We start from the raw sequence: 27,707 nt of genomic DNA, 5'->3' as shown, positions 1-27,707 counted from the left end.
GCTGCTAAATTCCTAACACATAATTAAAGAGGCGGCTGTCTTCACTGCTGATGTCTTGGTGTGTTGCCCTACACAAAATGAGTTTGTGCCTGGACCTGAGCTTTACGAATCCTGTAATATTTAACCCATTTGCAATCCTTAGAATAGATTTTCAAACTATTAACAGCAACACCAACCTCAGGTGACCTCATTGACCTGCAGGATTTCATGTTGGACAAGACATGTGGGAGGGCTGTTACCTACATATTTAGGGGTAGGTCAGGTTTGATTATCATTATATCTATTTGGCAAGACTAGAAAGGAGTCCAACGTATTGGTAGTGTCCCACCCAAGACCCAGATGCCGCAAGATACAGATCAAAGGAAGATGTAGCAGGCCAAATAATGTAATGAAAGTATAAATAATGTAATATTATATTTATTAAACATTGAACAGGAATAAAGATTTGATGATGACTGACTTGAAAAGTTATCTGCAGTAAAGATCTCGGCTGAGATGCTAATTACTGCACACGCTGTTGGTGGAGGAGTCTGTCTGAACTTTGACCATGCAAAGTAATGTGCACAGTCAGCTATTTCTGGCTAGCAAAGCTGCTCATGAGATCAATGATGAGACCGTAATGCTGTAGGTTAAAGGAGGTTGTTTTTTTCTCATCTTGTATTTAATTGATATTTTAAATAATTGTTCAATCTTTGCAGAGTAAGCCTTTCTTCTTAGTTGGCATAGGAGTGCAATGACTGCAGTATTACCACCAGTTTCCCTGTCAACGCTGTACTGCAGGGCACTCTACAATTTGTTTTGCCTCTGCTTCCATTCCCTCTCTGCCCGACTCTGCTTTGATTGGCTCTAAATCAGTCAATTCATGTTTAAAGTGTAACTTAATCCAAGGCTGAAAAGCAGTGTTTCACTGCCCTCTGTGGTTAAAAGTTCCATGCCTGTTCCACCTCTAACCACTGCTAGCATCAGTGAGGGGTGTGATCAGAGGTTGGTGTCATTAACTCTTTTATATGGAGACCATCAAATAGAATTTTTCCTCCAACAGACACCAATTGCAAAAGGCTCACTAAGATTTAAATTGTGTGCAAAAGCTACCGCAGAGGTTCATCTGAAATTCTATTTTTATTTTTATTCCATTAGATAAACATATGCACTTATTTTAGGTTTGACTCTTGAAAGGGTTGACAAGTTAAAGTTATTTCTGTGAAACCGATTTTAGAAACCTGTATGTGACCTATTTTACTTGAAACGACACATATTGAAAGAAAACATAAAGTGTAAGAAAAAGGTAGGTAAAATCTATAGTAGGTACAGCATGGGTGCAATATATACTTGGTCTGATAGGGAATTTGAAGCATGCAGAGTTCAGGCTGAACGTCTTAGTGTTGTTAAAACCCTGAGTTCTCCTCTCTTGGATTGTGTAGATGAGAAAGTGGTGCTCTGATTTGCAAGTCTGGTTTAAAACTTCAAAGAATATCTTTGGTATTCACAGAGGAGGTGAATCCTGATTCTCCCTTAAAGCCCATGGAAAAAGCTTAATAGGCTCATTCCTCCATTACAGAGGTTTATAGATAGCCATTTCCAAGGGTTAGCAGCCTCTTTTTGACGCCATTTTTTCTTCTGAAACTTTTAATTGAAACTGAGTACACCACATGGTTCCACATGCTTCGAAATAGCTCAAGAATACACCCTTGAGACATTTTATGTTCAGCTGACCAGAGCTGTCCAACCCACATTGTCAGTCACATTAAACTGTTGTTTGGAAAACATTTCCTGATATTTAGACATACTGCTGAATGGTTTATCACTCAAGGATACCACAAGAAGTGGAAAGCAGCTGACACTGTTTTTTCTGTACAAGTTTAACTTAAATGTAATTTGAGACTGAAAAATAGACGTGTTTTCAATAGAATGCTTTAATCTATTACAGCTTTACTACACACATGCTTTCATTTCTATGTCACGCAGCCGGACATAAACCCAATGCCTCCTCACACTGGTGACTGGATGCAAAGCAGTTGCACTTACATGTCTATCATTAGCCCACAGAGCTCATATGCAAGGTGCTGCTTGCTCAAGGACATTTTGAAAAACAGAGAAACCAAGCATCAAAACACCAATCCTGTCATTAAAAGATGAACTTTTGTACCACAGCTGCCCTGAAAGTAAACATTTCAATAAATGGATTTTGTTTTGGAAGTCACAAAAGATGAATGCAATAAATTTGTTTCATTAATGACATCATTTGTGTCCTTGCAAAAGTACCATGTGGGTAAAATAAATAACTGGCTTTCCTGCGTTTGCAATTCAGAATTTAAGAGTGCAAAGCAGAACTAGAAGGATCTTTGATACATTTATTCTGCTAGTCATGCTTTTATGGGAAACATGAGAAGAAAGACGAGAATGTGTTCATGGGGACTAATGAACATGGAGTTAAGCTACCTATATAAATATTAAATATACCAGTTCACTACAGTTATTGTACAATACCAGTTTAAAATGGTTCCCCTGAAGTAGATTCTTCCTAAAAGTATCAGGCTTCAGAATCCTAATTTCAAACAGATTTACATATCACTTTGAACACCGCAAGACACCATTCAAGATGTACTGTGCCTCATAAAATGTGTAGAAGCCTGGCAAAGGTTGTACCATTCGTGCACTGCAGATAGGCTCTGTACTTGAGCCATTAACAGACACAGACACATCTGTGAAGCAGCTTATACCTTAATGAGTGGCAGAGTTTGGTATGTATATTTGGTGTGTAGCACTATGGATAAGGTACCAGGTTGAATAGACTCAGAGGGCCTTTACTGAGTGTGACAGAGGGTGAAAACAGATCTTAATCAATACACATCGCTCGGCTCCACATCTGCTTTGTCACATCTTGCCTGTTGCTGTGATTTAGGGTGTAGGACGCCTACAGGTGCTGTTCTACTACTGAATGCTAGAGTCATGTCCCATGTGATAAAGAAAGGAAAGAATAACAAAGGTCACTCATACTACTGTACAGGACTTTTTCTGCAACTTGTGCTTCTTTGTCTTACTTGCTGAAGATTTTTTTCAGTATTAATGTAATAAAAACTTTATCGTCCTGTAAAGCTGCATAATATGAGCATGGCAACCAGTCTTGGAAAACAAACATACTATACATCAAATATTGTAACCTTCAGTGGAACTAAATAGATTTTAAAGTCTTCATAGCACTTCTGTTTTGCACTGTGCCCATTTGATCAGGTAAGTTATATATTAAAAAAACTTCAGAAACGTGTTCAGTCGATTTGTTAATTATGTTAATTAAAATGTAGGTGATAAGCCATTAAGCTTATCCTTATCCCTTTATCTTGCAACAGGCATGCTTTCTGTTCAAGAGGCATAGCGGGGAAGATTTGGGAGGATCTGAATACATATCCTTGGCAGATGTCCCTGATGTAGTTAAAAGGCCCCACACTAGCAAATGAGAGCTGTTTAGAAACGGCAAATACTTTGGATATTGTTGAATGTTGTAAATCTCTCATCAGTGTTGCACTGCTTTTCAGAACTGAATTAACAAATATAAATGGTGGTGCTCATATTTGCAATAAAAGGTAGAGGTGGATATGTTTAAACTTTTACTGGGAGTCACACTCTCCTTTGCCAAAGTGCTAGAAGTGAAACTCAGCCAATTGTCAAACCTTTTCAAATGAACTTTTTTGGATTCCTTTTTGGTTGCAGAATGGTGCACTTTGTATCCTCTTCAATAACTGAGGCATCCTGAGAGTATGCTAATCCGGTCTACACAAGTTCATCAAAGTATTCTGTGTAAAGAACTACAGAGTATAACCTGTTTCTGTTCTTGGGTTCTGTACATTTACAATCAGAACTGGGTTGATTTTGTGAGCATTTTTAAGAGCTCACTCAAGATGAGGATTAAGATTTCATATTCAGGAATTCTGTATGTCTTCTCCTCTATTAACTGTATATAATAATGACAAATATACAATTAGTGCCGATTTAAAGTGTATAACGAATCCTGTTTGGTGTCATTATCAATGGTTTGTAATTGCCTCCTAACTATGGCTGCTTTTGCATTCCCAGTAGTCTGAGGAAGAGGAATCTCTGTTTAAATTGCCTCTCTGAGGTTGTTTCTTCCATGTGAATGAAGTGAAAACAAACATTAATTTGAGGCTATACAAATTAATTACCTTGACATGACATGATGGTAAAGGGGAAGCTGCACCGCAAAGCAAAGTCATCCTTTTACAATTCAGTCACCATTCCAGCCCATGCACTTACAGGCTTTGGATAATAACCAAAAGACAAGAATGCGTACAGCTGATGGAGACAACCTGCGGAACACCCGGGAGATGCTGGAGAGAATACATCTTCCAGCTGGCCTGGCTGGGAGAACCTTGACATCCCCAAGGAGGAACAAGAGGAACTTCCTTTGCTTATCCTTTAGCCACTGCATCCCTGACCCATATAAAGGAAAGTGGACATAAATGACTGGAGAAAATCCCTTTTTACAGTCCTGCATTAGAGCTGTCGAAGGATGTGTTGTGCATATCCACAAATCACATATATTTGTATAGATTTCCAATAATTTATTTTACAGTAGTTTTATATTACACACACCCTTTCTTTAAATGCCATATTGTTTTCTCTCAGCAGTCACCACTGTCCATAATCGGAGATGTTGCATGATTACATCATGAAGTGGAATATATGCAGCAGCCTGAACAGATCTAAAATGCAGAGATACAATATGATCAATCCTGAATCTTCTGGCTCATCAGCTATTATGTGAAGGAATCACATTTTTTGTATGTCTGAGAAAATCAGCCCAGAGAAGCAAAGTATTATAGACCACAATACATTTTCAAGGACTAAATTGCCCCCTTTTGTTGTAGTGCAGCAGTAATCGTGGATATTGCTATGCATTTTTGACTATGTGCAATTCAAATGAAGAGAGTAATTGACAGTGTGCTCAGTTTCCTTGGGTCTAAGTTCTGTTAAGGGGTGCTTTATGGCTCAAACTCCAGATTTCACTCTCTTCAGTCTGATTTCAAGAAATACTTGTGTGGCTATTATAACTTGTTTTCATTATAACAGGCTCTTGAAAAGGTTGTATATTTATATACATACCAGTATATATATGTAGTTATATTTAACATTGAGTTAAAATATCTTCATATAGAGGTCCTAATTGATGGTTTGAGAAAAAGCATGAACGTAAAGTGAATGAGATTGCAAAATTGGAGACCTGTAAAACAGAAAATTGCATGACAAAGTCAGTAAACAGTATAAAGCAACTAAACAACTGCCCTTTCGTGCATATCCTGACCGCAGCCTCTGTGTGCCAACCAAAGGTAGCGTTCATGAAAACAAAATTAACAACTGCTTTTACACTTCAGTGAAAATGCCAACAAGCTCTTGTGGGATTTACGATTCTTAAATTGCCCCCTCAGTTTATTTGCGGCCTGTGACTGGTTGTCCCTCTGATTATGCAGGTGAATTTAATTGGAAACATCAGAGGAATAGCAAAGCCTGTAATTTATTGAGAGGTATTGCTCTCACGCCATATCCAAGGTCATTGTGCTCACTGCCACAAAGTTGGTTTGTATTCAGGGGGATATATGTCTTGAAACTAAAAAAAGAACTTGTGCTTTTAAAATGTTTGAGATGTCAACACCTCTCAACACCTGGACTCCACTGGCCACTATGCCAGGGTCCTCTTCATAGATTTTAGCTTTGCCTTTGACAAAATTCAACAGCATTTGATGATCAGCAAACTTGACCATCTCCTCGTTCCACCTCTCCTCATCTTTGGATTCACAGTTTCCTCAGTGACAGAACACAGTCAGTCAGGATTGGTACCATTACCTCCACCATCATCGTCTTCAACACAGAAGCCTCACAAAGCTGTGTTCTGACTCTCTTTCTATGCACACTCTACACCAGTGACTGTCTTAGCCCCTCCCCCATTTCAAAATACTTAACATATGACTCAGGCATATTGCCCTCCTCACAAACGAGGAGTCAGTCACAGCCTAACAACTTCACCCGGTGGCACACAGACAGTCCCCTCCTCCTCAACATCACCAAAATGAAAGAGATCGTCTTTGACACCTGCAATAAACTCGCCACCCCTCATTGCTCCACTTCTATCAACAACCAGCCAGTAGAGATGGTGGAGAGCTTAAGTACCTCGGCATCATCATGGACAATACAGTGAGCTTTGATCACCACTTCACAGACGTCCATAAATGTTGCCAACAAAGACTCTCTGCCATTTGCAAACTTAGGGCTCTCTCAGTCAAACCCCACCTCCTGTTCCTTCTGTATTGAAGTATTATTGAATCCATCCTCCTGTATTGCACCTCCTGCTATTTCACCATGCTCACCCTGCCACCACTCACAGTGCACTGACCATGGAACATGACCCCTGCCACACCCTAAACCCATGTTTCACCCTCCTCCCCACCACTCTGCAAAAAAACACACTTTGGGAGGAGTTTTGTTCTCTCAGTAATCACTGCCTTAAATAGCCTGGGCACAATATCACAGACTTGTGTGTTGTGATGTTCATGTTTGTTTATATCCTGTTTTGAGTGTTACTTTTTTTAGTGTTTGATTGCGTACAGACTGTCAAAGCAAATATCCTCTATAGGGGACAATAAAGAATGAATCAGACTGAGTCACCCTTACTAAATAATACCCTGAAGTTTGTTTTTGTTTTCCTTTTCATGTTTTAAGATATGACTTTTCTCAGTTGTTTGGGATCTAATTTAAATAACAGAAATCCAGCTCTGTGTTTTCTCTCACATGAAGGCTTTCAAAATGTAGAGGTTAGGAACATTTTTTAACAAAGGGTCTTTATGTAAGCAGTGATTCATTTAAGAATACATCTGTCAATCAAAATAATGTCTCATGTCATTAGAAGTCTGATGTACCCTTTAAACCACTCATATCTATACTATTATTCCCTGTAATCTAAACCTTTTCAAAGGCTCAATTTATAATTAATCTCAGAAAAAGAATATTAATTAAAGGGAGAGAATATAAATATTTATTATTCCTGATTATGTGTTGTCTTTTCAGACATTCCACAATTGATGTTCACAGCATCCAGTGATCCATTATGAAGACGAATCACTGTTTCTCTGTAAGAGCATTGATTAAACCACCAACTGGGATAAAGGTTTATAGACTGTTTGAAATGGCACATTAAAGGCAAAAAACAAAATTACTTCCATATGCTCTATAATGTAAAAATTGAGCACTGTTTGTAATTCCCATGGAGTAGTGATGCAGGCAACACTGCTTTTAACTATGTTATTCTGGATTCCTCTGTCTCAGTCCAATATTCTTGTTTGCTGCTACAGAGCACAGGGGACTGAGTGAGGACGAATTTCCCTCCCAACATCTGGAAGCGTGCTTAATGATCATTAAAACACAAGATGAACTACTCTCTAAAATGACAGGGGGAGGGGCATTCTGTGGTTTAGGTCTCACGCTCAGCTCAAATGCATACATTCACTTTGTGACATGCAGTGCAGTCTCAGAGGAGACCCCGCCTGAGACCTTTAAAATTTAATTTGGCCTTGTTCTAAATTTATGGGCGACACTAAATTTACATTCTCCTGTGTGAGAATTTGGTGTCTTAAAATTTCTTTCCAAGGGTGAGAGTAGAGAGAGTTAAGTATAAACCCTCCACTGCTCCCTTGTTAAAAGGCACAACTGTTGACTGTTATGTAGCTGCATCTGAGATGTTTATTACATTGACATGCTGAAACATGGGAACCTTTTTGATTAAACTCTGGTTTAATAAGCCTTAAGTACCTGATTGCAGATTGCAATCTTGTGCATTGCTGGTAACTAACTGCTGCACATAATTTCCTTTACCTCCACTCCAAAAAACAAAACAACTGGTTTTAGAATTCAAGTCTCAGCAACAGCAGGCTGTTTGTGGCCCATGAATAATGTGGAGGTCAAAGGTACCGGAGCTAAAGGATGTTGAGTCAGTCACTCTCGTCAAATGGTAAGTCAAAACATACCCTTTCAATTATTCACTCACAAAACTGGAACTGAAGAAGCTGGACAACCATTGGACATTCAGCTTTGAGATTATGTTAAGAGCAACAGCCTCATTAACATTACATTTCTGGGACCTCACTTCCTGCCCTTTGTAAAAGTACATGTTAATGTTGTCACTGATTGACTTGTATATTTATTATGATCCAAGGCATATTACTGTAGTTTGACCACACTTTACAATCAAAGCGCAAGTAGGGATAAAGGCACATATTTTCAGAGACATTCATGATGTGAAACTCGTTTACACCAAAAGGTGTAAACTGTATGAAGGAAGATGTATGAAGAATGAAAGAAGAGAGCTTGAGAAAAAGTTAAAATCCTGTATATCCTGTATATTCTCTTGCTCCGCACATCCGTAGGTATAGTAGTCATGCTTGGCAGATGATTGTCGGTTTCAGAAGTTACCAGCTGCTCACCTAATTGCAGCAGAAGAAGGAAGTATGGAGGGCCAGCTAAAAAGAGCTAGTTTCAATTTGAAATCAAAAGTATAGCCTACTATCACAGTCCAGAACAGTCACACTCAAAAGTGGAATTAACAGTTGATTGTCATGGGGGTGGGGCACGATAATCATTAAATATGGGGATAAAGGTGCGTATTTTCAGACAGCCTCTCCTGGAAGGTATTTATAGTGTTACACAAAAGTGAGAAATAGTTGTTGGAGAGTTGGAGAGAAAATTTCAGTCCAATCACAATGTGAAGTGTGACTGGACAGTGTGAATGTCTGATTATTTATTTCAGAAAGTTGCAGATATGTTCGTACACAGCCTCCAAATTCCATTGTCGTAAGGGACTGGACTGGGGGGGGATCTGAAGCTATTTGAATGAGCAGTTCTGATTAAGCATGCACTAACCTTTCAGGCACAGTTTGACAATCTGACAAAACACTTAATTTTAAGCATACTAATGCCTTTTTAATTCCTGGGATTCCCTGCCTGACTGTAGAGCTGATAGGACCTTTTAAATAAGTGGGGAAACGTCTAAAGTCTAAACACTTAATTTGTCTGCTTCCCTGTAATTAATAGATTCTACTTTTAGTACTTCTACATACCTCTAGATATCTTTCAACTGTTTAGTACATTTTTACATTCTTAATCATATGTGTACTGCCAGCCTTTGGATTATAGAGCACCTTTAATATCTGGATTTATACTCACATTATGTAAGGGGGTGGCACATTTTACCATGCCCATTGTAAAATCTATGGATTTTGGCACGATCATATACATATCTTGCAACTCAAACAGCACTTGACATGTTGACTTGCTAAAAGGGGAATAACAATGTGTGAACCCACTGGTAGCAGAGGGATTTAAATCAGTAAAATACTTTCAATTCAATACAGACACATTTTAACATTCGGTTTGCAACCATGAGAACATAACATCCAGCCTTACCATTTGCTATTTTCTTGTCTTTGACCATAGTGGTGCAGCAATCAAATTCCGGCATGTTATAATCTGCTTCCAAAAAGAAGGAAGAAGAGGATGATGAGGAAGCAAGTAGAGCATTTCTCAACATGTTTTTTCAGATGTTTGGAAAATATGTCACATATACATCAGGGAGAACTAACCTTTTTGCAACATAGGAAAACATTGTGGGTAGAAGGTGTGGAGAGTTGGCTCTCTATTCAGAGCTGGAGTAATTACAGAGAGACTTCTATTTGGAAGCCATGTGCTCTTTCCCTTGCATCCCTGATTGAAACAAATGAGGCAAATGATTGGAAATGTAGTCAGTTTACTAGGGTGAGGTCCATCACAGGGCCTTTCACATCTCAAAACAAACGACTATATTTATACAGTTTGATTTTTAAGAGATACAGCAATCAGCGAGAAACACAGGATGCAACAATCCTTGTTTGGATAATTCACACTCACAACATTTAAGGGGTTAAACACTTTTTCCACAATCCTGAAGTGGGCTGACACTTCATATGCTGCCATAACAGCTTCAATGCTCTTTGGTATTGATTTTACAAGTATCTGAACTCTACTCGAAGGATTCAACACCAGTCTTTCAGAAGATATTATCATTTGGTACTTTGATGATGATGGTGGAGAATGCTAACACGCTGGTCGGAAATCTCTCATAGGTGCTCAGTTGGGTTGAGATGTGGTGACTGCAAAGGCCATATAGCATATGACTCACATCATTTTCACACTCTTTAAACCATTCATTGACCCCTCGTGCCCTATGGATGGGGACAGTCCTATCCAGAAATGTTTCATCGTATAGGATCACTCAGAACAACTTTGCATTGATTTTCAGTAACCCTTAGTAGGGGCGGAGATTTTTTAAATCTGTTGAAGTCACTTTTTATAAAAATGACTTCAACCAACTGCTGGCTGAATGTGAGTCAATTTACAACAATAATGATTAAGAGTGAAACTTAGTGTTGCTGAGTGAAATGTAAGGCTAATTAAAAATAAATGTTGTGTTTCTCTTTAATGTAATGCCTATTTTTTTATTTTATCTCATTGTGCATTCTATTTGGAAATAGAACCAAAACAAATCACTACTACCACTAATGTTTGCCGTGGTCATACAATGCTGTAAAATGAAATTCTGCACAAGTGAACCATCCAATAAAAAACCTCTGGCCCTGCTACTCATTCCAGCAAAATATCCCCCACAGCATGTCAGAGCCACCGGATCCCCTTACTATACAGTATTATAACAGGGGTGAAGTATTCAGACCTGTGCTGGCTCTTCATTTAATTTGTCACCTGCCTGTAGATGCTTAATTATCTTTAATGAAGTTACTAATGGGGGACAGCTGGATGTGTGACGTGTCAGATTGTATATGTAATAATACGGCTCTGATAATAATGAGCTGGCAGTGACATCTTGCGGTAAAAGGCGCTGCTACAATTTAGGGATAAAGCTACGTCAGCACTGCACGACGTGGACGATGGAGGGGGGAGGGGTGGGGGGTTGCGAGTATTATCCTTCAAAATATGAGCATGCAATCCCAGTACTCGCTTCCAGCCTGTCGTTAATCCAATAACACACACACAGCTGCATTTAAAACACATTTAAATTAAGGTCTTTTGCTTTTAAAGCCCAGTTGTGCGCCTCACAAAGCGATAAAAATAGCACACAGCTTTAATTTGGAAGTGATATTGCTAAAGCTGCTGGCTGGCTGGATGCAGGGATTTTCTGGATGAGTTGCATGGGGAGCAAGCAGATGAACGTGAAGGATAAACAACCATGGATGTAGCATTGGATTATAATATTTAAAGCCTTTCCGTCCTCATTATTTTACATTTTAACACTGCTGTCTGTGTGAAAAAACGACGGCTTGTTTCACCTTTCGCAAAAACTGGACCTGAGCCGCGATATCAAGCTGCTTCAGTGGTGAGGAAGCTATATGTCAAGTAGTAGCTCACTAGCTAGCCTTAACATCAATGTAAGCAAGCTGTGTGTGTGTGTGTGTGTGTGTGTGTGTGTGTGTGTGTGTGTGTGTGTGTGTGTGTGTGTGTGTGTGTGTGTGTGTGTGTGTGTGTGTGTGTGTGTGTGTGTGTGTGTGTGTGTGTGTTTTCCACTGTGTGTGTGTCAGTGTGGATTAGAAAGCTGAAGCATACTAGCATCAATTTGACGTGATGCCATCCTTATGTGTCAGTGTCTGGTGCTTTCTTGCAGAGATTTCCTTATGGCAGACAGTATTATGAGCAAGGCTGCTACTATGGAGATCCCCATTAACAGCAATGGAGACACAGGGGCACTGGCAGAGGATGACAGCTTGGAGCAGGTCAGTTTTTTTTCTCTCATCTCGGTGACAGTATCCTCCTTTTTTAATTCTGAGGAGCCTTTTCACTTGACAGCACAGTCCAGGACTAAGGCTGGGTAGGCCAGCAGTTACCTAACCATGCACAGGCCTGCAGCTTGTGTACAGTAGCTACACACCACTATTATAATAACCTGGAACTGGGAATGGCTGCATTATTTGCTCAAGAGGGAGTGACTATGGCATTAATTGGGATAGTCATAGGAGCCTTTGCATCATCATCTTATGACTCATTCCAGTAAAGCCTGCATAAATTCAGTGGTGCATTTCTAACCTTTTCTCTACCTGCATTCAGAGCACCCACAGAAAAGGTCATTAGACAGGCTTGAAAGTTATAGTATCGGTGGACTTACATGAATCATATGTCTGTCTGTGTGGGGATAGTGATTTGGATGGTTACCACATGCAGGCTGACTTAGATAACCCTGTTTCATCTCTTGAAACCTTTATTATTTCATATTTTAACTTTGAGATGGTAAATGAACTGTACTTATATAGCGCTTTTACATTACGTCTCATTCACACACACTCATGGCAAGGGCTACCACGCAGGGTGCCAACCTGCTCATCAGAGGAAAACTAGTCATTCATACACAGTTGGCACAGCAACAGGATATTTTGGGGTTAAGTGTCCTGCTCAAGTACACATCGACATATGGACTGGGAGCTGGGAATCGAACTGCCAGTCTTTCAATTGGTGGACGATCGCTCTACCTCCTGAACCACAGCTGCCCCTAGATGTAGCCAATTCTATAAAAATTGAACTGAAAGTCGCTCAGGTGTAGCTTATTGGCTCAAAAAAGATACTATGATAACATTATTATTATTGATTGTGCTTAACTATGCAGTTGATGTAAACTGTGAAAGATTCTATATTTATTGCCAGTATTTTGTTGTAAATCTATCAGGACTTGCAGCAGGTGATGGTGTCTGGACCCAACCTGAATGAAACCAGCATTGTCTCAGGAGGTTATGGAGGACCTGCAGGGGGCATCATTCCAACCAGCACCATCAAAGGTACTGCTAGCAACCGTGACTGCAATCCTCTACAGGTTTTGCTTTGGCTTTTATTTTTTACAGCACAGACAGACACAGCTTACGCTTCAAAGATACCACAAATTTAAAGGGTGTATTAAGTAAGAGATGTTACTGTAGGTTCATAGGATTGTCAATCAATACAGTTGGCCCTGCAATTACATTGCAAGTTCCTGGCTTTTTATGGCTTTATTCCTGGCTTCAAACAGCCCACTTTGTGGTCCAATTTCTGTTTTGCAGGCTGCTCTGAGCTGTGCCAGAGATCTGTCTATGTTGTTGAAATCCTTCAGTCACTGAAAGAGGTCGATACTTAATGCCCCTTTAAGAAACGATACTGAGCGCTCATCTTCCTTGCATTGAAATGTGTCACTAGAGAGCTGCTGACCTCTAGGCTCCTGGTTTATACTACAAACATCCATATCCCATAGGGCCTGCAATTCGCCTCAACCCTGAGTATCTGGACAGAAGACGAGCCCCTGCGCCTGGACCAGGTGGCTGTGTATTCTGAAGACCTTTTTTCTTTAGGTTTTGGTATTGCTTGACAAAAGGAGTTGTATGCGACCTTGCTTGTACCTCTTTAACTCACAGCTTCAGCTACAAGAAATGTTTCGGCAGCTTTTAAAATAAGGGATGCACTAACCTGACGTTACAGGGCTGTACCTTGAAATGTATTGATGTCTGATGAGGATGTCTTCTTCTTACATACTGTGAAATGCACTTTGGATGACTGTTTTGTCATTGCTTGCTACTTACCTTTCATTCCATTAAGTCCATTTTAACCTTTCTTTTTTTAGTATTCTGCATGAGAAGCCTGCATGATGGATTATTTCAAAACCACAACTTACTATGTTTCCCCCACCATGCAGCCTAACATTTTCCTTTCAGTCTTCACACTCTTGTCGTTCAGCTGCATATTTCACTGCCAATCTTTTTTGACACATATTTCACTGCCATGTCTTCCTCTCACCCTCACTCCTTTTCATCACCATGCTCATTTCAGACATTCGCATGAAATCGAGGGGTGTTAACTTGCCTAAAAGCCAATCTGCAGCAAGTCGACTTGCCCAACACAGAGACCAGCATCCAGGTATCACCAGGCTCATCACCATGTCCATGCTCGCTGTCATAAGACCCATACAATTTCTGTCAAACTCAGGTTGGTCAACTTTGATAGGATAATATGCGTTTGAGTGGTTAAGTAAACTGCTTCTTTTTTTTCTCTTCGTTTTTAGGGTCCTCAAACCATAACGCTTGTAATTCAACTGAAGAACTTTCTCGTGGTGTAGCAGTGGAGAAGTTGGATAGTGTAAAGAAATGGGGCATTAACACATATAAGGTATTGTACTTTTCTTTTTTTTAGTCTTTCAAAAGCTGATAAAGATAGATTGATGAATAGGTTTTTTTTTCTTATCTTACACTTATGTCAAAAAACATCTGTGACCATCTAACTGTTTTTGCTGTGCCGTAACTTCATGAGATCTTCTTCATGTTGAGTTTAATGTAATTTCTTTGTCTGTATTTACTACCCAACACAGTGTACCAAACAGATGTTTTCAGAGCGGTTTGGTCGAGGTTCACGGACAGTAGATCTTGAACTGGAGGCTCAGATTGACGTCTTAAGAGATACCAAGAGCAAGTATGAAAACATCCTTAGTCTGGCAACTGCGCTCATTAATCATTTTCAGTGCATGGTGCAGACACAACAGGCTCTTGGAGACACCTTCACTGACCTCAGCCAGAAGTCCCCAGAGTTACAGGTACAGTGTTGTCCACCCCACACACACCCCCACCCCCCACCCCCTTTAATTAAATAGGCATGTAAAACATATGTGTTTTTTTGCAGGACGAGTTTGGGTATAATGCAGAAACTCAAAAGCTTTTGTGCAAGAATGGCGAGGCCCTGCTCGGTGCCATCAACTTTTTTGTAGCCAGTGTCAACACCCTGGTTAACAAAACAATGGACGATACGCTGATGACCATTAAGCATTATGAAAATGCAAGGTAAGAAAGGTCCTTTAAACAAAAACTCCGTTGAATGTTTGCCTGGAATGTGAAAGCCTTTGGCTGACAGCTGCTTTCTGTTTTTACATGCAGACTTGAGTTTGACGCCTACCGTTCTGATCTGGAAGAGCTGAGTTTGGGCCCAAGGGATGCCGCTGCCATAGTCCGCATGGATATGGCCCAGCATGATTACCAAATCCACAGAGACAAATATGAACGGTTGCGTAGTGATGTCACCATCAAACTCAAATTCCTAGAGGAAAACAAGGTTTGTATGTTGTAGTCAGAGTTGCATTCCTGTGTTCAGACTTTCCTCAGACTTTCACATACTACCTAAATGACTTCAATATTCATAAAACCCCCCATTTAAGATTGTATTTGGCTAAACAATCTAAACAAGTTGGGGGATCATATCAAGAATAGGTGGAGCACTGTTTGGTGCATTCCAATCAATCATCTCTTTCTCACATCACACTGATTGATTGAATAGGTTACACTGTATTGTTAAATAGATTGAGTGTTAACCATAGTTATTGCAGAAAGCGTGAGAGAAAATCAATGTGTCAATTTTGTCAAAGTAAATTCATACCTGTTTTATAGATTTAGTTCAATTTTTGCAAGAATTACTGTAAAACAAAGATAATGATCAACATAAGTTGTAGGCTGTAAGACTTTCCATGCCTTAAAATATCTTAAAAGCCTGCTTGACACTTGGGAATACATTCCAGAGGAATGTGAAAATTGTTTATAGACTGATCCTCTTGAATCTAATCTGAGCAGTGAGTAAATGTTGTCTTAATAAACAACCAGTGGCTGTGCGTTCCTGTAAACACTTGAAAACTGTGTTTGTAATGGCAGACTTTTCCCTCTTCGTTTTACTTCTAGGTGAAGGTGATGCACAAGCAGCTGCTCCTCTTCCACAATGCTATTTCAGCTTATTTTGCTGGCAACCAGCAACAGCTGGAACAAACTCTTATACAATTCAATGTGAAGCTAAAGCCCCCAGGATCAGACAAGCCATCCTGGCTGGAGGAGCAGTAAGGAGCGCTCAGGGTCCAGCTGGTGAAGATGTACAATGACACACTGGTCAGTGAAGAACTTGAGATCGCTGTTAGATGGACAAGAAGATATTGTAGGATCAGTACAGAACAGTAAGGAAAAACATGAGAGATCAAGTTTGTATTGTTTTTCAATATCACTTGTTTTACATAGATGGTACAAGGGTTTCATTTGTATTTAGGGTTTTTTGTTAAGTCACAAAATGACCTCTTCTTACTTTATTTTTCTTTGGGTAGAACAATCATTTACATGTATATATCTTCTTATGTATGTACAGTATAGTCTACTATTGTGGGAATATCAGTTGGCAGTTTTGCACATGCATTGTTTTCTTGTTTATTTATGTTGAATTATTTTTAATATTTCATGGAATATCATATGGGAGGATTTTCACAAAGTGGATTAGCAAATTAGCGGGATAATGTCAGAAATGTTATGAAATATCCCCTGAAATTGTATGTATGTTTCTTGGGTATGCATGACTGAATCAGATTCTTAAACTTAATATTCGTGTTTAAATCGGCGTCACCAGGATATAGCATTATTCTCAAAGTTATCTCACTATGTTTCTAATCTTGCTTTGTGTAATACCTGCCTCAATGGTCAGTTTACATGTATAGAAGGGAAAATATATACTGTAATATAGTGCTTTTCTCTTACTTAATATACAATCAGTAATTAGTTTGAACATCTAAATTTTGGGTTCTTTATGAATCCAGCACAGTTACAACTCAAGAGTTTACAGACATTAAAAATGCAAACACACTTCATAATCAGATGTAATATGTTTAACAGTAACACCTCAAATGATAAATCCAAACATTTCAGATCTCATAATAAAATCAAAATGCACAACAACCAAGCGTTGACAATTTTAGTGGGAGGTGCCATTGTACAACTATAAAAAAAGGACCTTTGCGACACTGCAGTTCTGTTTTTGTTGTCTCAATTTTTTACAACACAAACAGTGAATGGGAATACTAGCTTAGGATACAAGTTCCAGTATCTCTTCAAGGACAGAATGTATGAATATGTATGCATATTCATGTATCTTATTTTGTGTTATTTATTTACCAATCTGTAACATAACACTGTATGTTACGTAAGTTGTCTTTTAAGTCCTAGTCAGCTGATTGTCTTTGTCTTGTTCTGCATTTCCAATAAAGTCTGCTGGATGTTTTGTTCCACTTAACTGTGCCGTTGACACGAATGTGTCAGTTTGATATGGAAAGCTTTCACAGAGTATGTAGAGAAAACTCCCAGCTGGTATGTAACATGTATGGCACAATTAATTATGTACATGACAATACAGAATGATATATCTCTAACGTGTTTTCCATGTAGTATTCATTCATTTGACTGAGGCGTACTTTCATTATTTAAAAGTCTTATTCAGGTTTTAAGGCATATGTTAACATGCTTTTGTGTTTCTTTATTGCTTCATTTACTCCCACCAGTGTTTACACCATATTGACCTTTCACAGCATCAGAGAACATTGCAAACATTGCACTTTGTTCCAGTTTTTCCCATACAGTTAGTCTTTATATTAAAAGTAAGTGGCCAACTGGAAAAAGATGAGGTGGTTGACCTACTGTATGCATTTACTATTTTTAACTCTTGTGTATCTCAAGTTTACCTCACTGATTTAGTTTCAGGTATTGTATGCAAATAATATGTATACCACTATTTATGTGTATTGCAGCACATGGAATGGGAAACATGAAACCACATGCACCTTTAGCCACCCTACAAGTCTCAGTTCCTCTTAAAGGAACATTTTTCAATAAGGCTAGACTGGTTTGTGGTATGTTCACAGGGCAGCAAAGTAGCTTAAACAAGTTAGATGTTTCTTTTTGTAGGTGTGCACAGCAGGTAAAACATACCAACATAACAGATGAAACACTAAAACCAAAGACGTGTTATGATGATGCCATTTATCCACTTCTCTCTAACAGTAAACATAAGCCTGTCTGAGAAGAGCGTACACATGTTCTTAGATCAAATACAGTATATCAGATTAAAACACCGAATTGATCCTGTAAACACATCTAATCTCCTCTATTGTTAAACTATTGAAGTGTCTGAGTCCTTATCTTGAGATGATATACAGCACAGAGTGGTCACATATTTTTCTGACCGTCTTAAATCATTGATTGCATAGAGTCAATCCCTTTAGACTTCTGTGGATATCTGTATGCAGACATTCTGTTATAATGCTTTCAAGGTACATGACTGGTACAAAGTCAAGATAAAAGGTACAATTTAACGTAGGCCTAATTTTTATTTCGAAATGAAAAATGAGACTACAAATTGTTTTGGTTTTTTTAAAGGAACATCTACTGTAGTTCTTCACTGCTGTTAGAACTTGCAAGAAATTGACTCTTAAATCTACAAAATATAAACATTAGTAAATTTGAATAAGTTACTCAGCAAAATGAGTGAGCACTAATCGGGCATTTAGAGTCCTTCTGCCTCACTTGCCATTGCATAGATAACCCAATGAGTTGCATTCAAATGTATTTGGGCATTGCTATCCTCCTTATCATTTTGGGACAGAGTTGAAGTTCTTGCTGTTAAATAACTACCCTGCAGCTAAAAGTCAGGCTGAGCTAAAGCCAATCGAAGTTAGCTTAATGTTTAACCATAGCAGAATGTTACCTATTGTTTAACGTTTTTAACCACACACCCATTCATTCATTAATTCACGGATTTGCTTATTTGTTTTTGCCCACACAACTGATTTTAAAAAAAAAGAAAAAGAAATCAAGGCAATTATAAACACGAGCTGTGACTAGCCAGAATGATTAACAGCGTGTAGTTTGTTGTAGGCTGAAGTGGTAACCGACTACAAAGGCTTTAAAGAAATCCATTTTCTCTCTCTATCAGTCAATCACGCTGGACCAGTCTATAAATCCTCTGGACTGTTAACATGACCAGTTCATGACAGCAGGACAGAAAACACAGCGAGGCCACAAACTCCAGCCAACAAGCCCTTAAATCCCTGAGTTCCTGCTGACAGGAAGGTGTGGGCTGTCATGGACATAAATGACTAGCCTGGGCGTGTCTTTAACATGCAGGTAAAAGTTTCGACACTGTAGTTCTTACGCTATCCTGGTTGTGTCTACTCGTGATGGGAAGTTTCAGGATAAAGGAATAAGACTGAAATGAGGAATTAAATGAGGATACAAGTGTAGCAGCTGAATAAAAACAAAGGTAAATTGTCCTTTTACTTCCTGATCTTTACCTGATAAGTGACAATAGACCTACTGTTAGTAGCCTATATTAACAAATGGTGGTTTTAGAAGTGTACTTAAGGTCAGTCAAATGTACTTAAAACGCCATTTTCCATTCGAATACAGCAGGGCTTAATGTTGTGTCAAATAATAAGATAGCCTACTAGTAGGCTATAACTGGACTATGAATAGTCAACTGCAATGAATTTAATATAGGCTATTCAGTAACTATTTAATTATAGTATCTCCCCAAAGTCCCTGTAACTACTATGATAATCCTGTAACAAGTTGTGGCTGTTAGGATAGATTTGACATTAGATATTAGATTCATGTGTTGTTATTCTATCATAGGTTAATAATGATTTTCTGACATTTTGACAACCCTTTAGGAAGATTACGGTTAAATTTGAGGTACTGTAGAGAAAGTTTTATCCTTTGTGTTTTATCCACTGTGGGTGACATTTGTAGTAACTCCGTCCCCACCCTGTTTTATTTCTTTCAGTCTGAATACATCACCCTAACTCTGATGACATTTCGAACTAGTTACACCAGGAAAACGGCTGCACCGCATTCGCATAAAAACATCCGCTTATATTTCATTGTAAGACTTTAATCCTGCCATTATGTGTTACTGAAACCATGAATGCATCCCAAGCCTTTTGAGAGGTTCCTGTCAAAAGATGCAACCAGGAGGTCCTCCCGCTCCACCACCACCACCACCTCCACCTTTACCCCCACCACCTCCAGCCCTAAATGGCCCAGGCCTCATTGCCAAGGGTGAGCACCGTCGCTCCAGGATGCGCAATTTCAACTGGGAAACCATTCCCAAACACACCGTGATAGGAAAGCACAACATCTGGACAGTAGATAAACCTGATGGGGAATATGAGCTGGACACTGATCGCATGGAGGAACTATTCAGCCACAAGCAGGGCCAGCAACAACTTAAGGCCCTGAAACGCCAAAGCTTTAGGGGCGTGCCAACTGCTGCCTCAGGAGGGGAAATGGTAAGTACAACCAGCCAGAGAGTAGTGTCACACTTTGCTGAATCTGAGTGACACTTTAACCCCGAGAGTTTGTAGTAATAAGTTTAAAAAAATATTTTACAGGGCAGGCAGTTGAGATAAACAGGAATTATTCTTACAGTGTTTACCTCAGATAAAACCCAAAATATGAATAATGATCTGTTTACAGTCATTCTGCACATACCATAACTAAATAATCCATGTAATTTACAGGGATTAGCCTAAAGTATTAAAACATTGCTGTTATACTAGACATAATTTTGCAAGACGTGACAGATTATTTTCAAACTCATTGTAAGGGCAGCAAAGTAATTGGTTTATTTGAACATGGCATTTCCAGGATAGTTATAAACACTATGATGTAATATTTCAGGGACTTTGTGTTTTGATTTACAATACAGGGGTGGAGTCTCACTATTTGTCTTATGTTTGCTAAAGGAAGGTATAATTATGTTCTTATACAGCATTATTCTACATAGTAGCTCTCCATATTCAAGCTTCAGTTAAGTAGTCAAAACAACCAGAAAGAAAGACTTTTGTCTCATATGTTTTTATCCGACAGCTTAATTACTTTTGTAGATAAATCGAGGTCAACATATGTCTAAAAGTCTCAAAAGTGGATTAAAATATGTTACTTAACTTTTATTTTGACCTATGTACTAGAAAATGTATCACTGATGCAAAATGATATATTTTTCCTGAGTGTTCAATTCAAACAATTGGGATTCTTAACCTTTGGAGTCAGCTGTCTATTTGCAAAGCTGAAGTATCTGCAATACAAAAGTCACTGCTCAAGCCAATAGTGAGATTATCTTGGCAACTGACAAACTGATTATATCCAGGTCTGTTTCTGTTCTGTTCCCACTCTTAGGTTTCCATCCTCAGCTCCAAGCAGAGCATGAACATTGGAATTTTCCTTAAGCAGTTCAAGCGGTGAGTCAGTGGTAGTATTCTTAAGATATTAATGCTTTTGCTCAATTGTCTTTACAAGTTGCACTGTAAAATAACAGATGATGAAGCAGACAGATTAGTGCAGAACACGATGCCTCATACTCATAGATATTTGAAAGCCAGCATGTCCTGGCACGTCTAATCCACACTGCTCTACAGCCCTAACAGGTTAACTCCCTGACGTAGCCCGCAGAGGAAATAAATATATTGCTTCAGGCTATTTAGCATATGCAACAGATCTAACAGGAAGCAATTGATGGCCAAAAGCATTTGTACATGGAAATGTATCCAACAGCAAAATAGAATATCTACAAAGTGATCTATCATTTTTTTCAGCTATTAATGGCTTCTGTCTACTGTATTTTTCTCCAAACATGTGCAAACGTGTGAAAACGTGTTTTCTCTGCTCCAAACACGTTTCTTGTCATTTCTTGTACAGCATATGTTTTCCTGTGGATTGAAAGTGTTCCTGTTTTCACAAAACTATTTGAACTGGTAGAGGCTTGTGTGTGTGGGCAGCCCAAGCCTTCCTAAGATGTAAAAAGTAATAAGTCCCAACCCTAAAGAAAAACATCAAGATCTGAACACTACCTATCTCTCCACCTCTATCCACAGGCCTGTAACGGACATGATTGAAGAAGTGAAATCAGGAAATGCTCTCAGTTTTGGTTCCGGAAAACTGAGGGAGCTGTGCAAGATGCTGCCAGATGACGGGGAGGTACTTGTGACAGCTGCTCATTAAAAAAAAAAAAAAAAAGAATATGCTTATGTGTTATGTTAATATCACAATCATTTTTCTTTTAAATTTACCTCATAAAAAATACAATCTGATTTTAAAATATGTGGGCTTTTTTTTGGCTCTTTCAATGGATTCAGATGAAACAGCTGCTGAGTTTCAAAGGTGACCAATCCGCACTCCCTGATGCAGATTTGTTTATGTTAATGCTGGTCAAGATTCCCAGGTGAGATATCTGAATGTTATTGCATATATTGCACATGTTTAATGTCAGTGGTGGTTTACTAATGATACAAACTTTGTGTCTGTTAGTTATGAAGTGCGTGTCAGCAGTTTGGTCCTGAAAGAGGAATTTTTCCCCTTGATGGATGAAATGAAAGAATTCATTTGCACTTTGACAACTGCTGCAAAGGGTATTTTTTGGCTGATTTGAACAAGATAATACCCATAACATATTTTGACTTAAATTAAAGTTTTAAACTCATTTTGACTGGGAATTCATCACATTTGTATCTTCTTTTAGAACTGTTGGATTCTGATCATCTTCATTCTGTCATTCGGCTGGTACTAAAGACTGGAAATTACATGAATGCTGTAAGTACATGATACGCGATAGTGGATCCTTGGATGACTTTGCACCGTGTTTGTGTGTTGCTCACTCTCATTCTATTCATTTGATCACAGGGTGGCTATGCTGGCAGTGCAATTGGCTTCCGAATGGCTTCTCTGCTGAAGTTAGTTGATACCAAAGCAAACAAACCCGGAATGAATCTCATGCATTATGTTGTGATGGCAAGTAGCTTTAATTACATTGATCTAACTGCAATGTATTTAGTTAGTTTTTCTGTTTCTAAAGATATGTTTGTAAAAATGTTATACAAACTGTCATGTTCTACACAGGAAGCTCAGAAAGCTGATATGGCCCTGCTTAGATTTCCAGAACAACTCAAACACATTGAAGCTGCAGCAAGGTAAACATTTTCATTTTTAAGGCACTCAGTTTATTTCAACCTTGTTTTTATTTGATTTACCATCATAATCTATCTTTTTCCCTCATACTTTTAGAATAAATAAATGTGACATTGAAGCAGAGTTTCAAAGACAGATAAAGAAAGTGAAAGATGCCAAAGCAAACACATTGAAGCAGGAAGACCTAAAAGCTCAGATGGAGGATTTTCTAAAGGTATGGAAGCCTTTTGTTGGTGTGACTCAGCCAGGTTTATGTGGTTATAAATGGTAATTACATGTCCTTCTGTTTTGATTGGGCTCTATTTAGGAGGCTGAGGTCTGCGTGGCAGAAACAGAGGCAGATCTTAAGGAACTGCAGTCAGTGAGTGACTCAGTGGCAGAGTATTTCTGTGAAGATCCCAGCAAGTTCAAAATGGAGGAGTGTTGCTCCATTTTCAAGTCTTTCTGTGAGAGGTTTATGCGAGCAATGCAGGTAAGAATATGTACTGGTTTTCCTTCAATTAGGTAAAAATAAATCTCCTTCTTCCATTAACTGTGAGATTTCCTGCAGGAAAACAAGGCCCGAGAGATGGCAGAGTTGAAGCGAAGACACAAAGACAGATTGCATAATGCTGCCAAGCGCAGGTCCACAGCTACATGCTCCAGTAGAGACAAAGAAATGGATGGTATTGCATTAGAGTCCATGTTACAGAACTTCCTTACCAATCGTGTCTCCAGGAGAAGATCAGGACGGCCCTCATCCACTTATGGAAGCCCAACAAGTGGCAGTCCCAACAATAGGAGCCTGTCAGAAATTACCTCTCAGGCAAACCTACCAACTGGTAATCAAAATAAAGGAGGCCTTTTTAGGATTAAGGAGATGAGCAGAAAAGAGTGGAATTCAGCAGGTGAACTCACAGGGAACTCTTCACAAAACAACACAGAGTCTAATAGCAAGGACAATAAGGCAAAAGATGGCATCCCACATAAGGAGATGAAAACTCCTGGAAAAGAGGACTCTGCTGGTATTACAAACCCAGCCAGTAAGATCCCCAGCACTTCCTTCCCAGACAAATCTTTCTCAGCCCCCACTGAGGATGGTGAGGAAGATATACAGGACAATAATGAGGCAGAGGCCCAAAAGTTGCGTGAAGCATCAAAGAAAGTTTTGCAGTTTCAGAACAATGTCAGTTCAGGCAGAACAGGCAGTGTCTCATCTGGAGAACATTCGCTGGAAAATCAGAAATCTCCTGGTGCAAATAGTGCCTTACCTCGTCAGTACACCTTCGATGAGGAGACACAGAGGTATCCTGGAGACCCAACCAATGAGGACTTGGTTAAATTTTTGCTCAATCCACAGTCCCCCTCAAAACGTAACCTTGGCCGCCGCCATACTCTACCTACTAAGGTCCCTAAAAGGGAGGAGGAAGATGAAGACAATCTGTGGGTTCAGCCTTCAGGTAGAACTGCTAATCCTGCAGAAAGAAATACAGGGATACAGCAAGTAGAGAGCGCTGGTCACAACTCAAATCAAGTATTTGATTTTACTGACCCCTCTGACAAATTGGGTGCCTCAAACCAGAGTCCTCCATCAGCAGAAAGAAAAAGCAAGCCAAATGTTTCTCTAACCCATACTCCAGCAGCAGATGAAGGGCCTGGGGAACAAAACCAAGAGGGCAAATCAGCAGAGCCCACAAGCACCCACAACAGCCCGCAGATAAATAGTGAAAATACTCCCCCTAAGATGGCATGGATTAAGACTGAAACCTCTGGACTATTTTTTAGCTTTTTTAAACGGCTTGGAGATATGAGCAAACAGAACAGTAAGGAAACGGTCCATAAGGGCAGTGGTTCTGGTGTATAGTTGTTGAAAGTTTTTAAGTCAGGGAAATGAACGTGCAAACTTAGTGTTATTGTATGTGTAAGTTTTGTAAGTTATGTATACGTGGATTCGGAGGTTATAAAGAGACAGAGAAGGTTCTAGGAATGTGTTTGGGAATGTTTTTGGTGAGGAAAGGTCATTATGTATGTTGTACCACTAGATGGCAGTATATAACAGTAATGTGGTAAACTGTTGCTCAGAAAGTAGGGGTGATGCTTATGTCCATGCCATGTGTATATTGTCTAGTCAACAAAAGAAGGATAGGCACTCTCAATGTAAACCATTGTTTTCTTAATTTTTACCCATGCATCATAATGTTCCTTTGACAATATGATATTGTCCTCATCAAGTGGAACATTTGGTTAACACTGGAGTGCCACAGTGAGTGCTTTTTGTTTGGATTAAAATGCATTAGCCTAAAAATAGTATTGAGACAATACAAACAATGTTGAGTATAAGTGAGTATAGAAAAATCAAACTGTATTAAAATATTGTTTTGATTTTATTTTTGATACATTGAAATATGACTGCATGTACTGTCTGCTTAAATACAATATTGTTATTTTTCAGTTCCATGGTGATGAATATCTTTGTTTTCTGCCTCTTTGTTATCCTCCTCTGTTGTCACAGAAGTGCATCAAAAATGCAGATGGCTGTGGATGCTTTCAGGGTCTTACTCAATTCAGCCATTGTTTTGGGCTCAAATGGGTCAGTGTTACAAAGGCAGCCTGTATCTGAGCAGAGCTGAACTATGGACAGCCAGTGACAAAGTGAAGAGTGCTGATCTTAAATTAACTTCAGAAGAGGAAAATATTGTTGGAGATCCAACACCTTCTGGTCTATTATGATGGAAAGTACCAGCCTCCCTTTTTACTACATTGTACGTGGTAGAAATGCCAGACTGTACAACTCCAGTGTTTCTACAAGCTAGGAGTGGACTTGGGGTGTCAGTCAGACCACAGTTTGGTCCAATAAATAGAAATTAAGAATATAAATTCAAACAAGCAGGGCTGAGTAGTTGGTAGGAGTTATTAGAATGATCTTTTTAGGACTACGCCCTGCTGTATGACTGAAGTGCAACTATGATGTAATCCAATGAGAGTGACCTTTGCTTTAGTTGTTTTTAAGAAACACCATTGGAGTAATATTTTTATTTCTTCATGATAAATTATTATGAGGCTTAAAATGGATAGCCAATTCAATTCTAGATAAAGAAATAATATTGTCAGCAAATGGTGAGTTGTCAAGATTTTTCTTTGTAATTTGATCTCTTATCAGTTAGAGCAGTGAAAAAAATAAATGAATACCATGAGTTTCAGTGAGAATCGCAGAAGTGTCCAGGTCCTAGTACATTGTACTATAACATATTCACAATTAGAAAATAAATCACATAACTATACTACCATGCTTGTGTTGTGTGATGACACTGCATTCTTTAAGATTTAAGGGTCCTAAACCAGAGGTCTTACAGTTAAAATACTATTTTGGAGTCATTATTAGACTCATCTTTGCCTATACACTCATGATGGGTTTGTGTTGAGGTACATGAATTCTTAACTACTCAATAGAAATATAGTGCTTTTTCATGCCCTTTTTCTAAATTCACGATTGCAGCGCAAAGCCACATAACACCTCTCAGTTCAGCTTAGGATGCAAGATGTGGTTTTTATCTGTGTTTGAACATAAGCATAAAATCAGTCAGACATCTCAAAATTAATTGTCTAAGGCCTATAAACACAGCATATACAATCATTAAAATGCAATCATCAATATGATGAAAGGCTGCAACATAATTATATAATTATATCTGCTGAGAGTTTTACTTTATTAAGTGTGGGACCTGTTTTATCAGTAGAATAATATGGCATTTCTATGTAAGAGATTGTACCTTTTTACTAGACTGAATATTTTTCTACCTTTTTATCTTTCATCTGTACACACATGCTATAATATATGCTGTGTGTATTATTTTATCTAGGTAATGTATGTATTTCCTAGTAACTGCATGCCCTGGCTGTTATTCAGTTATTAGTTAATACAGCAAGCCGTGAAGAGTATATTTCAATAAATAGAAGGATAGCTTAATAAATGAAAAAAATCACACATTCTTTGACATATTGTAATGATGTTTTATTTGTTATAATGTATGAATATGTGATTAATGAATTTGTATTCTTCAGTCATCAGTGACAGTCCATCAGTTACCTTCAGTAACTCTCACTATTGTGTGGCCTCCTCATGGCTGCTGCTGCTGCTGCTGCTGCTGCTGCTGCTGCCAGATTGCAGCAGCCATCTTGACTAAACTCCAGTGGAAGCAGTCTCCATGGCAACTCCACATTGCAGAGTAAAACCCAGAGATGACTGTGTTTGCCCCTCACCCAAAGCCCCACCCCCAACAAACTCCCCACCACCTGCACCACCACACAAGCCTCACACAGCGCATCCACGTTACAATAAAGAGCCACATTTCCATTCATCCCTTTCTGTCTTCTTCCCTCTCATTAGTTTTTCCCTAGCAAATCACATAGTACACTAGCACATAGTAATACAAAACATTTTACCTGTTTATGTATTTTTCTGTATGTGTGGTATGAAGGGTGCAATCCTGTATTATATAATGACAATAAGGGTGAACCTTGGATTGAATTATATTGTCCAATCCCCACATTTCCCACAAACCTCCAAATCTAAAAAAAAATAAAGATGCCTACTGCAGACAGCTTGTATTATTCAATGTTATGGCAGACTCATCAAGTGCCCCAGCCCAACCCCCATCCCCACCTGAATCCACCCAAGTAACTGTATCAACCACTCCATAAGAAGCAGGACACCCCGGCATTTTGCACACACCCATTACTCTGTCTTCCCCCACACCCTCTCATTTCCCTGTCATCATAGACTCTACATAGTAATCAGTTATTTCCCTGTTTACAGTAACATTGTAATGACACTAAGGCCTCATGAAGAACATTTGAAGAAGC

The 27,707-nt window shown here is 38.9% G+C and overlaps 2 protein-coding genes across 6 annotated transcripts; both read left to right on the top strand.

Annotated features, from left to right (window-relative positions):
- Positions 1–11,079: 11,079 nt before the first annotated feature.
- On the top strand, positions 11,080–17,237 carry LOC133980896 (arfaptin-2-like). 5 transcript variants are annotated; one of them, XM_062419757.1, is made up of 10 exons: positions 11,080–11,425; positions 11,711–11,819; positions 12,764–12,872; positions 13,319–13,381; positions 13,891–13,977; positions 14,123–14,226; positions 14,426–14,647; positions 14,734–14,891; positions 14,985–15,159; positions 15,777–17,237. In XM_062419757.1, the coding sequence occupies exons 2-10, from the start codon at positions 11,721–11,723 to the stop codon at positions 15,930–15,932; spliced, it is 1,173 nt and encodes a 390-aa protein (XP_062275741.1). In that variant the 5' UTR covers positions 11,080–11,425; positions 11,711–11,720; the 3' UTR covers positions 15,933–17,237. The 5 variants fall into 5 exon arrangements, with proteins under 5 accessions (XP_062275741.1, XP_062275739.1, XP_062275742.1 ...); XM_062419755.1 differs by having other exon boundaries at positions 13,891–14,046; XM_062419756.1 differs by lacking the exon at positions 11,080–11,425 and adding an exon at positions 11,447–11,477 and having other exon boundaries at positions 11,691–11,819; positions 13,891–14,046.
- Positions 17,238–19,864: 2,627 nt separating this feature from the next.
- LOC133981003 (FH2 domain-containing protein 1-like) lies at positions 19,865–27,028 on the top strand. The gene is made up of 12 exons (XM_062419888.1): positions 19,865–20,191; positions 21,081–21,142; positions 21,776–21,878; positions 22,037–22,122; positions 22,209–22,309; positions 22,420–22,490; positions 22,581–22,688; positions 22,797–22,867; positions 22,962–23,079; positions 23,173–23,337; positions 23,416–24,304; positions 26,907–27,028. Exons 1-12 carry the CDS (start codon positions 19,865–19,867, stop codon positions 27,026–27,028), a joined length of 2,223 nt encoding a protein of 740 aa, XP_062275872.1.
- The last annotated feature ends 679 nt before the right edge of the window (positions 27,029–27,707 follow it).

Source organism: Scomber scombrus, chromosome 5, assembly GCF_963691925.1.
Source record: "Scomber scombrus chromosome 5, fScoSco1.1, whole genome shotgun sequence".
Classification (NCBI taxonomy): domain Eukaryota; kingdom Metazoa; phylum Chordata; class Actinopteri; order Scombriformes; family Scombridae; genus Scomber; species Scomber scombrus.
This window is presented reverse-complemented; position numbering and strand designations above follow the sequence as displayed.

Coding starts and splice junctions, on each gene's coding strand:
- LOC133980896 (XM_062419755.1), top strand. CDS start 11,721: ATGGCAGACAGTATTATGAGCAAGGCTGCTACTATGGAGATCCCCATT. Junction 11,820..12,763: donor AGGATGACAGCTTGGAGCAG/GTCAGTTTTTTT, acceptor TAAATCTATCAG/GACTTGCAGCAGGTGATGGT. Junction 12,873..13,318: donor TCCAACCAGCACCATCAAAG/GTACTGCTAGCA, acceptor CATATCCCATAG/GGCCTGCAATTCGCCTCAAC.
- LOC133981003 (XM_062419888.1), top strand. CDS start 19,865: ATGCAACCAGGAGGTCCTCCCGCTCCACCACCACCACCACCTCCACCT. Junction 22,491..22,580: donor CTGGAAATTACATGAATGCT/GTAAGTACATGA, acceptor ATTTGATCACAG/GGTGGCTATGCTGGCAGTGC. Junction 22,868..22,961: donor CACATTGAAGCTGCAGCAAG/GTAAACATTTTC, acceptor TCATACTTTTAG/AATAAATAAATGTGACATTG.